The 12,505-nt window shown below is 42.9% G+C and overlaps 1 protein-coding gene across 3 annotated transcripts in view; it reads left to right on the top strand.

Moving 5' to 3' along the window:
- arfgef1 (ADP-ribosylation factor guanine nucleotide-exchange factor 1 (brefeldin A-inhibited)) overlaps positions 1 to 12,505 on the top strand; it is a 53,355-nt gene that overhangs the window by 39,208 nt on the left and 1,642 nt on the right. For 2 of the 3 annotated variants that reach the window (XM_030755994.1, XM_030755992.1), the window contains 23 exons: positions 1,299 to 1,504; positions 1,614 to 1,698; positions 1,839 to 2,004; positions 2,320 to 2,471; positions 2,573 to 2,701; positions 2,795 to 2,953; positions 3,279 to 3,423; positions 3,542 to 3,632; positions 3,822 to 3,862; positions 4,006 to 4,175; positions 4,757 to 4,908; positions 7,029 to 7,201; positions 7,333 to 7,493; positions 7,930 to 8,060; positions 8,314 to 8,443; positions 8,585 to 8,720; positions 8,988 to 9,126; positions 9,500 to 9,572; positions 9,773 to 9,932; positions 10,027 to 10,166; positions 10,264 to 10,435; positions 10,577 to 10,715; positions 12,000 to 12,117. In XM_030755994.1, coding sequence (XP_030611854.1) covers positions 1,299 to 1,504; positions 1,614 to 1,698; positions 1,839 to 2,004; positions 2,320 to 2,471; positions 2,573 to 2,701; positions 2,795 to 2,953; positions 3,279 to 3,423; positions 3,542 to 3,632; positions 3,822 to 3,862; positions 4,006 to 4,175; positions 4,757 to 4,908; positions 7,029 to 7,201; positions 7,333 to 7,493; positions 7,930 to 8,060; positions 8,314 to 8,443; positions 8,585 to 8,720; positions 8,988 to 9,126; positions 9,500 to 9,572; positions 9,773 to 9,932; positions 10,027 to 10,166; positions 10,264 to 10,435; positions 10,577 to 10,715; positions 12,000 to 12,117 — 3,168 coding nt within the window. The remainder of the gene's footprint in view (positions 1 to 1,298; positions 1,505 to 1,613; positions 1,699 to 1,838; positions 2,005 to 2,319; positions 2,472 to 2,572; positions 2,702 to 2,794; positions 2,954 to 3,278; positions 3,424 to 3,541; positions 3,633 to 3,821; positions 3,863 to 4,005; positions 4,176 to 4,756; positions 4,909 to 7,028; positions 7,202 to 7,332; positions 7,494 to 7,929; positions 8,061 to 8,313; positions 8,444 to 8,584; positions 8,721 to 8,987; positions 9,127 to 9,499; positions 9,573 to 9,772; positions 9,933 to 10,026; positions 10,167 to 10,263; positions 10,436 to 10,576; positions 10,716 to 11,999; positions 12,118 to 12,505) is intronic. The other variant, XM_030755995.1, reaches the window with a different exon arrangement.

The following is a 12,505-nucleotide window of genomic DNA, read 5'->3' as shown; positions in this document are numbered from 1 at the left end:
CCCCACTTTCATGTGAACATGCTCGTAGCTAGATTGCTAAGCCCTAGATTAAATTATTGAGTTGACCACTCATCCTAATTGCTATTAATATTTTATATCCTGTCACTAGCATAAGCCTTTGTGCAAAGTGATACAATTGGCATTTGTAGCCTTGTATAAAGAAAAGCTTTTTTTTTTTGGGGGGGGGGGGGGGGGGGGGGGGGGGGGGGGGGGGTTTGGGCAACCATATCATTATTTCTGGAAAGAGATGCTGGTGCTGCATGCTAAGTGCCATTTAGACCCATTATATTCAAGAGCAGGCAGACATTTCTACAGCGCAAACTCACACCAGATCCATCTAGCTGGATAAATAGTATTACAAGAGAGGAAAAACATGTATAATTAATTTTGGGCTGAACTATCCCTTTAACACAAATACAGTTAGGCCTATAGGTTTTTTTGGACAATTGCACAGTTGTTGTAATTTTGGGAGACTGTGCATAAAAAAAAAAAAAATGGCTGTAATTCCTAAACAGTACATGGAATACTTTAGTTAAACCCCTTGAATTAAAGCTGAAAGTGTGCACTTCAATCACATCTTGATTGTTTGATTTAAAATCCGCTGTGGCCCTGTACAAACTTCTGTCATTGTCCAAATACTTAAAGACCTAATTACTAAGACATTTGACTGAGAGTCAAACTGTGGTCTTGTAGTGTGCACTTGCCCTAATGATCAACAGGCAGAGCGATCAAGTCCATCACCTTTAATGGGTTTATAGAGGAGTCCTACAGAAAATTAACATCTGACAATCAGTGTTCAGCAGAATGCTTTGGCAGATAAACAAATAGCCCGTCCAACTGAACAAAGTCTGCACTTTGTGCCTTGTAGAGCAGTTGGTCTCACTGCACAAAAGCTGCAAAAAAAAAAGCCGCGCAACACTGTAGCGTTAGACATAAACAGCCATCCAACAATTCTAACTTAAGTCTGCAGCGTAACTTTAACAAGGAGCCTCAGGGGTGCTTATGCGCACTTGTAATCAGCATTTAAGGTCATAACGTCATTAGAAAAAAAAGCTCACTGGCATCACAGTGGAAATGTAGCAAGTATTTAAATAATTTGTAAAGGAATGGAACAGTAAAATGGTGGTATTGATTTTTGGGAAACGTGCAAGCTGAAGAACAATGAATAGAAAGCATTTCGATCTGAGTTAGTTACAACTAAATTTCTCACACACTGTATAAGAAGCAGCAAAGATATATTCCAGATTTGTGTGGTACATTGCAGTATGTTAAACATAACCTCTCTTTTGCTCTTTCAGACTCAAGTGGGAGAATTCCTCGGGGATAATGACCGTTTCAATAAAGAGGTGATGTACGCCTACGTGGATCAAATGGACTTCCAGGGCAAAGACTTTGTCTCCGCACTGAGGATGTTCCTGGAGGGCTTTCGGCTGCCTGGAGAGGCCCAGAAGATCGACCGGCTCATGGAGAAATTTGCAGCGAGATATCTCGAATGCAATCAGGGGTGAGTTTATGTCTTCGGAAAAGCTTGCATTTGATTCTCTGTGGTCAGTGTGCGCCGTGCCGTTAAATTAATCTGCTGTCCTATCCTTGCCTTCCTTTCTGTATTCCAGGCAAACCCTCTTTGCCAGCGCTGACACTGCATATGTCCTTGCCTACTCAATCATTATGTTGACAACAGACCTTCACAGTCCACAGGTGAGCGCTCCAGCTCAGTGAGACAGCGGCCTTCGGGGATGTGTTTAGACAGCAGTCCTTCCTTTAGATATCAGTGCAGCATAAATCACACAAATTACATAAGCAGCTTTTGACCCGAATCCTTGTTGTTATCTGCAAAGGTTAAGAACAAAATGACGAAAGAGCAATATATCAAGATGAACCGCGGCATCAATGACAGCAAAGACCTACCTGAGGAATATCTCTCAGCCATCTACGACGAGATTGCAGGAAAGAAGATTGCCATGAAGGAGACAAAAGAGCTCACCATGAAATCCAACAAGCAAAGTGAGTCTCACTGCCGTAGCAGCTCTCAAAGATGTAATGAATAAGGAGCAAGATTGTAGATATTATCCGGAGTCATTTACCTGATATCTTTGTTGCTGTAATGGTTTTGGATGAGGCTTGGAGCTATCTGCAATCAGTTATTCTATGAAAACACTTCTAATTTACACTTTGCAGTGCTTGTTAAATGAAGAGCTGCAGTGTTTTTCATTCGCAGTTTGTTAAGGTGGCTTTTAAAAAGAAAAAGGAAAAAAAAAAAGAGAAGCTCTTCACAGATGCGTTTTTGTGTGTGTGGCTGACTGGGGGTTTATCGCTCAGGTGTGGCCAGCGAGAAGCAGAGGCGCCTGCTGTACAACGTGGAGATGGAGCAGATGGCCAAGACGGCCAAAGCTCTGATGGAGGCCGTCAGCCACGTCCAGGCGCCCTTCACCAGTGCCACACATTTGGAGCACGTCAGGCCCATGTTCAAGGTAACAAAGCTAGCAGATCCACAGATCTTTCAAACACAGCTGGGCACAAACACAGCTGGAAACAAATCATCCTTGTTTTTGTTTTTTTTTTCTTTCCTCAGCTGGCATGGACGCCCTTCCTGGCCGCCTTCAGCGTGGGGCTTCAGGACTGCGACGACACGGAAGTGGCCTCACTGTGTCTTGAAGGAATCCGTTGTGCCATCAGGATCGCGTGCATCTTCTCCATACAGGTGCTGCAGTCTGAAGTGTAGGATTAGTGCCTTGCTGTTTACTTATCTGGCAGCACTCTGACCCAGTGCATTGTTATTTTCCCTCTGTAACAGTTGGAGAGGGATGCATACGTGCAGGCCCTGGCGAGGTTCACCCTGCTCACAGCCACCTCCGGCATTGCAGAAATGAAGCAGAAGAACATTGACACCATCAAGACCCTCATCACTGTAGCCCACACAGATGGAAACTATCTGGGCAACTCCTGGCATGAGGTTTTCCTTCTCTTCTGACACATAAAACTTTCTTTTACTGGTTTCTATTTGCTTGCAGGAGTGTTTTATTCTAATTCATTTATTTATTTATTTTTGTAGAGATTTTTTTTAATGTTGCCTTTTTCCCAGTATACCCCTTTATTCTACATATCATCATCCTGCTAAAATAATGGCCAAAGCAATTTTAGAAAACACAAAATACTGAAGCGAATTTTGAAAATATGACGATATGTTAGTCTGCCATGCTTTATTTTTTTTTCACTTCTTCCTTCATTTCTGCATCTGTTTGTCTCTCCAAATACCTCACTGCTGTTTCTCTCCTCAGATCTTGAAGTGCATCAGTCAGCTGGAGCTGGCTCAGCTGATTGGTACTGGGGTCAAGGCACGTTACATCTCAGGGACGGTGCGGGGCAAAGAGGGTTTTATTGCGAGCACGAAGGAGCAGAGCAGCGATGAGTACCTGGGCCTCGGTCAGCAATATTATTTGAATGTTTCGTGCACCCAAGTCCAACATTAAAGCCTTTTTTTTTTCCTCCCTCTGTGCTTTTTCTAACTCGACCTAATAATCCTCCGTGCTTTGCTCTGCAGTTGGAGGGACTGTGGACCGTAAGCAGATTGCCAGCATTCAAGAATCCATCGGCGAGACCAGCTCTCAAAGTGTGGTGGTGGCTGTGGACAGGTACTGCACCTCCTGCCGTTGAGCTCAACATTTGTTTATTTGTAGAATTTCAAATCTTTAAAAACTGACCTTGCAGTAAGTGTGCATCACATCCTCTTATTTACCTCTGTTTTGAGCTAAAGAAAATTTAAGCTGAAAATATAGTGTAGCTAATAAGTAATCATTGCCATCATTTGTGTTTCTGTTCAGGATATTCACAGGTTCTACCAGACTGGACGGTAATGCAATAGGTGAGTCTAGCTGATCCAGCAGCACATTATATTTTCCTTATTGCTTGCAAGGGCAGGTACATTCTAGCTATTTTTGATTGGCATGAGTCACACAGCCTGCACAAAGCGCTTCTCATTGCCAACGTCTTCTGTCCGTTCATCAGTTGACTTTGTGCGCTGGCTGTGCGCCGTGTCCATGGATGAGCTGGCCTCGCCCACACACCCACGTATGTTCAGCCTGCAAAAAATAGTCGAGATCTCCTACTACAACATGGGCCGCATTAGGCTGCAGTGGTCCAGGATCTGGGAGGTTATTGGAGACCACTTTAACAAGGTGAGCGAAGATTTGATAACTCATAATGTAATATGTCATCAGATGCACCCAAAACAGTTTTATATTTCTTCAGTGATTTGCTTTCCTGTGTGTTTCACATTTATCAGTAAAAGTTTTTTTTTTCTTTTTTATCCCTTTATCTTCACCTTGAAGTAAATTTCTTTATTTCTTGGTTTAGTTTTTGGATTTTTGGCAGATCTGATCCTCCATAAATTGTTGGTTTAAATAGATATCCCAAAGGTTTGAGAGATGTGAGCTACAAAGGACTGTTTTTCTTCTCTCCCACCTTCTGTTTTGCAATGATAAACACCAATTGTTGCCAAATTCTGGCATTTTGATATTCAAGGACCCATCTCTCACCAAGACTCTTGAGCCTTGCTGAGCAGCTGCAACCTGAATTTGGCAAACTAGTGTCTGTCATGTGAAAAGTTTAGTTCACAAAGTATTTGAGGCTTATTTTTCAATTCCAAGTTTTACTAAAGGAACAGTTTGTTTTTGGAGAGCCACACGTTATGTGCTGTATTTAGGCAAAATATTAAAAAATAATCTAGTGGTAATAATATTGTTTTATCTTTGCATAGGTTGGGTGCAATCCCAATGAAGATGTGGCCATTTTCGCGGTGGATTCTCTTCGGCAACTGTCCATGAAGTTTTTGGAAAAGGGGGAGCTGGCTAACTTCAGATTCCAGAAAGACTTTCTGAGGCCTTTCGAGCACATCATGAAGAAGAACAGGTACACAAAGAGTGCAATTGTGTGTGAGTGAGTGCTCATGTTAACTCTGATATAAATTCCTGGTGGTGCAAAGACAGGTTGGGAGTCACTCTTTTTTCCTTCACTCTGCACACACAGAATGAAGTAACACACCCAATCCTTCCCTTAACCTCTTCCGCAGCCCTGTGCCTCCCTTTCTCTCTCTCTCTCTGCCTTTCTTTCTCTCTATAGCAGTGAGTGAGCGAGCATATTGTTTGGTTTCTCACGCAGAGACGAGCACCAACCCAGCATTTCAGCTGACCCATTTCAGTCTCTTTGCATTACCCTTTCAGTGAATTCCACGTAAAAGCCTCTCTTCCCTCGTTTGCTCTGAATCTGTCTCAGCTGGAATTTAAACAGCTATCATTTATAAATGAGACCGATTCTCTGTAAAGGTTCCTGAGCAGCACGTCAAAAAATAGGCAAGCTGTTTCACTGCAGCACACGTTTCATTGATATGAAATAGGAGTAGCAGTTTAAGTATAAATCCACCCACAGATTGAGCAGGCTGAGAGCTTCAACAGAGAGGAGATGGCAGGCAGCCATGTAAACCCTGCAGCGCAGTGAGTCTCACTTATGCTCACTCATGCTGCCTTCCTCTGTGTTAGTGTGTTTAGGAATGGTAAGTGGAGGCAGAGCTCCTGTCTCATTCATAGCTACGGCGCAATTAGGATTGCTCTTCACTGGGGCCACGATTGGAGCCAAGGCTGAAATAATCATTCTCTCTGAAAACGAGGCTGTGGATGTTATCAAGCGCCTTTAAAATCAAGGAAGGGATTAATATTCTTCTCTTTACAAGGGACCGATTATGCTGGCTTTAAGGTCCATGTTTTTATTCGTGGACTCTACTAGAGTAGCTCTGCATGATCCACAGTTCAAAATAAGCCTTATTTAACTTAAACTGGGCCTCAGTTGATCCACTGTCTGTTTCTTTTTCCCTTTAAGGCCACCCCCTCTCTAAAACAACACCTTCTGATTGGCCGCCCCTCTTAAACGAAAGGAGGGGTGCAAGATTAATAGGTCAGCAAGCAATGTTGACCTTAAAGTCAGATATTCAGTGTCATAAAACTGACTCTTTTTACCTGGCTGACTAGTACTGAATACACAACCTGGTTGCGAGCAGGTTATGTTCAGAGTTTTGGTTTTAAATCTTCTGGAAGTGCCACATTTTTGCTGATCGTTTTGTTTACAGCATGTTTTAATTAATACGTTTCATATGTTCACCTTGTTAAGCCGTACCTCACTAACATCATACATGAAGTCCAGCTGGAAAGTTAGAGCAGCGCAGGCCGTGCATTGCATTGTCACTGTGCATGTACTCAGCTGGTGATGCAGAAAACGTTGAAAGGCTTTTATGTAATCTGCTGTTAAGTCCCTTTTACACTGCAGCTACTAAAAAAACAGAAGAATACCTGTTTATGCAATAAAATTAAGGGACCATACCCTTTAATGCCATCATCTTAGAAATAAACAGCAGCATCGAGAGCGCACTCAGAGTTAAAATAAATATATTGACTCAATTTAAAATGTTTATTTTACTGCTCTGTGAACTAAATCCCAAGATTAATGATTTTTTGCAGCAATAATCTCTCATTTGCGACAGTGTTGCATTTTACTGTTATATTTTTATTTTCTTCGGACACTTTTATCACCATTTTATCATCAACTGATGGCGCCTCTGATTGGAGTAGGCAGCACTTATGTGTAGAAGAGTCACATGATGTGTGAACGGCTCTTTATTTTTTTATATATATATTAGAATGCACACAGAGCCCGAAGCATAAAGCCCAGCTTAACAGAGAAAGTCGTGACAACATTATCTCCATCTGAGGTTTTAGGTTTTGTTAAGCTAGCTAATGCAAAGAAAGCCTGGCTGTGTTGAACTTCCTTGGTAGTGCGCCCCTCTGGTGGGTGCTGACAGCCAGAGAGCGTACCTGAGATGATCACATCATGATCATATTCCTTTTGAAAATGAGCAAATTGATCCTCATTTTGTTTTTGTGCTTTCTTCCTTCTCTTTTGCTTCTTGTCCTCTTTGTTTTGACCTCTGTCCTCCTTCCACTTCATCACTCACCTGTTCCTACTCCATGTATCCCCTTCAGGTCTCCCACCATCCGAGACATGGTGGTGCGCTGTATTGCCCAGATGGTTAACTCCCAGGCAGGAAACATCCGTTCAGGATGGAAAAACATCTTCTCCGTCTTCCACCTGGCTGCCTCTGACCAGGATGAGAGCATTGTAGAGCTGGCCTTCCAGACCACTGGTCATATCGTCAGTAAGTCCAACAACTTCCCTAATTTATTTTATTGTTAGCTGGTTATATTTTTCGTGTAGTCAACAGATTTGTCTTCCTTCTACCATCACACTCCTTATTTTGCCTTAATCACCCCTCTGTCTGCCTCCTAGCGAATGTATTTGAAAAGCACTTTGCGGCTACGATCGACTCCTTCCAGGATGCCGTGAAGTGTCTGTCAGAGTTTGCCTGCAATGCCTCTTTCCCGGACACCAGTATGGAAGCCATTCGCCTCATCCGACACTGCGCCAAATACGTCTCAGATAGGCCACAGGTCAATATCATTCCTCGTCTTATACAGAAGGCTTAATTTAATACTGTAGGGAGGCAATGTGCAGTGTTGTGATTGATTATGATGCAGAATGCATTGACTTGTCCATCAGTTCAGATTGTCTGAATATAATTGGTTGGTTGAAGCAGCAAAAAAATTGAATAAAGCCATATTAAAGACATGAATAATGCAGACATGCTTCTATTAAGTATAATGCATTGAAAATATATATTCAGAATGCTAATGTCTAATCTATCCTACATCTACTGACTGTCTACAAAAATTACCTTCTTATGCTTGATGTAATAACTTAGGAGTGTGTGCAGTGCGTATCAGGGGCATGAACACTGTATGGAAATGTGTGTCTGTGCGGGAGGATTAATTGTCTCCTGAGGCAGAAATGGTGCAGTAGTGAACATGGCTCTTATTTCTCTGGCAGGCCTTCAAAGACTACACCAGTGATGACATGAATGTAGCGCCTGAGGACCGCGTGTGGGTGCGGGGGTGGTTCCCCATTCTCTTTGAGCTTTCCTGCATCATCAACAGGTGTAAATTGGATGTCAGAACCAGGTAGGCGGGATTCACCTTTTAGTTTGCTGTTTCGGGGCTTATCGGATGGGCATCTTTATGCAAAAGAGTGCATTTTAAAAGCTTACTTCATATTTCAGCGGATTGAAAATGGAGAAAAGTTAGAGGTTCTGTGCAGTCCTGGTGCAGATTCAGAGTTAAAGCTAAATAGAACAGAGTTCAAAGACTTAAGAACACATCAGCTGCAGCATTAAGAATGACAAACGTGCATATGTGTGTGCGCCTATTTTCCCAGGGGGCTTACAGTGATGTTTGAAGTGATGAAGACCTATGGGCACACTTTTGAAAAACACTGGTGGCAAGACCTGTTCAGAATCGTCTTCAGGATCTTTGACAACATGAAGCTGCCTGAGCAACAGACTGAGGTATATGATGGTGCTTTCATCCTCATCCTCTGTTTCACATCCTGTGTTTGAACAGCTCAGCCAGATACACCCCTAAAATGTCAGAACACAATCTTGAATCTCTGAGTGTATTTGTTGTTTTTGTTCTCAACGCGCCCTCAGAAAGCAGAGTGGATGACGACTACCTGCAACCACGCACTTTACGCCATCTGTGATGTCTTCACTCAATACTTTGAGTCCCTTAATGGCGTCCTGTTGGATGACATCCTGGCTCAGCTCTACTGGTGTGTGCAGCAAGGTGAGTACACAGCCCCCCCCCCATTTATCTCACCGGTTATTTTGTTAAATATTCTTTGCATTTGCATCAATACTGGACCAACAGTTCAAAAAAAAGAATCTCAAATGAATGATCAAAAGCTGTTTTTAGAGTTTCAGCTGAGTTTGGAAGAAATCTCAGCAGAGTTTACACATGAATGCATTTGAACTTTTTTTTAAAACTCTCCTTTTAATTTACCCTTCCCTTGTCTCTCCCTCCTCCTCCTCCTCATCTCCTCTTCATCTGTAGATAATGAGCAGCTTGCCCGTTCAGGCACCAACTGCCTAGAGAATGTGGTCATCCTGAACGGAGAGAAGTTTTCCCCAGAAACCTGGGACAAGACATGTAACTGCATGCTGGACATCTTCAAGACCACAATCCCACACGCGTAAGCCGCTGCCAAAAACATACCATGCTTTTGAATTTAGCATTTAATCCCTATGGTTATTCTTATAGCAGTATTTAGATACTAAATGAAAGCGGCAGCTAGAATTAAAGAATGCAGGTTATAATTTTGTGTCTTGTGTGTCTGTATTCTAATTTTTCATCCTCAGTTCAGAGTCTAATCTGATGCTTTCAAACACATCTTATTTATAAGGAAATAAAAATGAAAATAGACTTTAAAAATTAAGACCTTGTTTGGTTTAATCAGCCATCCATCTCTGGTAATTTTCTAGAATGGAAGCTGGATGTTGTTTATTACTCTGCACAAAAATGAATGTGTTGTGTTTTATTGAATGAATATTTCTCCTGTCTCTAAGGCTTTTAACATGGAGACCAGCAGGGGCAGAGGGAGAGCACTTAACAACCCAGAGCCTGCCTGACAAACAGCTGGTATTTTTCATTTATGTGGCTAATTATTTCTTTCCTTGGCTTGTTGCAGGTCACGAAATGTATCAAATGTATTTTATTTTTTTGCATGAGAACACAAGTTAGATTTCTTATAGCGAATCGTTTTACACGTACAGCACTTGTGTCATATTAAGCGATGTGGATTCATCACATAGCAGTACCTCTGTTTACTTTACTCCCAGGACTCGGTCTCCCAGAAGTCAGTGGACATCCAGTCCCGCTCCGATGACCAGCACTCCATCAGCAGCGCTGACAGAGCTGCGATGGAGAACCGCCGGCAGAGTCAGTACAGCTCAGCCTCAGGCGTGGCTGAGGATGGTTCAAGGAGCAGAACCTCAACAAGTCAGCCCGTCACTTCGCTCAAAGACTTTTGACGGCTGTTTTTATCTGCGTACATTTTCTGATTGACTTTTTTTTTTCCCTGTACGTCCCACAGAGATCCAGGAGCAGCGTTTATTCTCGGCTTTGCTCATAAAGTGCGTCGTGCAGCTGGAGCTGATCCAGACTATCGACAACATCGTCTTTTTCCCCGCCACCAGCAAAAAGGAAGATGCGGAGAACTTTGCGGCTGCTCAGGTACAAACAGCTGTGAATTCCCACTCCTGTGTAGCAGCGTCTTTGTGTTTTGTCATTGTGTTTAATGTTAATGTAGCATTTATTTCTCTTTTTGAAGCGGGACACTGTGTGCGCATCAGACGTCTCAGTGGAGACGCAGGATCAGGGCATGTATCGCTACCTGACCTCCGAGCAGCTTTTTAAGCTGCTGGATTGCCTGCTGGAGTCGCACCGCTTTGCCAAGGCTTTCAACTCCAACAACGAGCAAAGAACCTTGCTGTGGAAAGCAGGTAGGAGGAGAAAACACCGGCTCCATCTTTTCTACTTTGCTTTTGATCATGTCGTCGAAAGTAACACCAAGCTGGCTGTGGGGACACTTTACTTTAATATGTTGAAATGTAAATGTTTGCTTGTATGTGTTCATTTTCAAGGTTTTAAAGGAAAGTCAAAGCCCAACCTCTTGAAGCAGGAGACCAGCAGTCTGGCATGTGGGCTGCGCATCCTGTTTCGCATGTATACAGATGAGAGTCGCCAGGATGCCTGGGAGGAGGTCCAGAGACGGCTGCTCAAGTAAGGAACACACCGACACCGTACATAGTGTATCACCGATGGGCAGCAGTAACATTGCATCTACTGAGGCAGTCAGTGGAGCTGACAATTCCCAATTCCCAAAACATGATGAGCTCTTTTTGAAGGTTTCTGTTGTCACCCTGCTTATTTACATCCCAAAAATGATGCTGCATTTTGTGTGATACTGTTGGCTAGTATTATTATAGTAATTAGTCAGAGACTATAAGGAGGACTGTCTCAATTCCTGGTCTGAGTATATGGGAAAATATTTGCATTTCTTCTCAGAGTTAAAAACTGTTCTACTGGTCAAAATGAGATTAAGCCCAAGATATCTGTGTGAAGCAGAGGGTTGTTCTCTTGTCACGCTGACATCGGGGAGGATCGTTTAGATGTCACTAACTGTAGTCGGTTACTCACAGCAAAGGCCCAGCATGTTTAACAGCTGTGAGGTTGTCTGAAGTGGATGCTGTGTGATGCTTAGATTCAAAGGATTCAGTGCATAAGATGCTTCATTGTTCAATCAGCACTGCTGTCATCACAGTCTTTATTCAGCACCTCACACGCTGCCGTCACCTTATTTCTCTCCCTGCCTCGCCTTCATATTGCTGATGATATCAAGATGAAGCAGAATCATTGCCTGTCTCTCCTACTTGTGTTCATTATTAGAGAGAAGATAAGAATGGATGCAGTTGGAGGAGGAGGAGGCTAGTGCCTGCATGGAGATCCTAATTCACTGAAATGCTACTATGTGTCACTTAAAACACCATATCAGCACCACAGGCTTATTTTTAAGTTACACACAAGCACATTTTCTGTTTACCAGAGGCCACGCATCACATATGCAGCTGATTAGTGCAGGGTCCAAAGCAGATTTGCGTGGCAATTAGGTCACAGAGACTGGAGAGGAGGGAAAGGGGGGGTGAATGGCTAACAGATGGAGCTGATGTCAGACAGCCGCAGGGTCAGAGACAAAAGGTCAGAGGTGGCTTCAGTTTTCCTCAAGCTTAAACTGTGAAGAAAAATGTCTTTGTTTTCATAACAGTCTCAGTCAGGGGCTTTAATTAGCAGTCACTGAACAAGAGCAATCTTCATCATCCTTGTTGCAGCAATTTTTCACGTGACAAGTGAGGCGGGGAAACAGATGCTGCCTTACTACAGTACATTACAGAACAACAGAGCAATCAGAAGCGGTTTTCTATATTTGAGTTCATATTTTCCAGGATTGTTCTGCTCAGTGTTTTCTCAGTGTGTCCGATACACATTTCTGGTTCTCTGTTCGTGCAGCGTGTGCAGCGAGGCTGTAGCATACTTCTTGGCTCTGACCTCAGAAAGCCACAGAGAGGCCTGGACCAACCTGCTGCTGCTCTTCCTCACCAAGGTGCTAAAGATCAGTGATAAAAGGGTAAGAAGCCAAAACACCCACTGATGCCTTTCCTTACTGCTGTGAGCGACCTTTGTGCACACAGACTGTTTGAGGCAGTTATGTGTTATATCTTAACACTTCAGACTGTATCGATGAACTTTTAGGGTTCAAGAAACAAAATATGAAGTTGTGTTCATCCATTTTTCCAGCTGAGTCTTATGGTATAGTCGCACTAGGGAAACCAGTGGCTGGAGACTGCAGCAAAATCATTACATCCATGCGCCTTTAAAATAGCTGCTTCAAAAACAGGGACCAAATTGGGAATCTGTTGCCATTTACATGCACAAAAATTGACATTAAGAAGAAATTCACATTAACTTGTAACATTCAGAGTCCAGCTGGAACCTCATCATTTCTGAAACAGAAA

The sequence above is a fragment of the Archocentrus centrarchus genome, chromosome 20, assembly GCF_007364275.1.
Source record: "Archocentrus centrarchus isolate MPI-CPG fArcCen1 chromosome 20, fArcCen1, whole genome shotgun sequence".
Classification (NCBI taxonomy): domain Eukaryota; kingdom Metazoa; phylum Chordata; class Actinopteri; order Cichliformes; family Cichlidae; genus Archocentrus; species Archocentrus centrarchus.
Note: the sequence above shows the minus strand (reverse complement) of the source record. Positions and strands in the feature narration are given on the sequence as shown.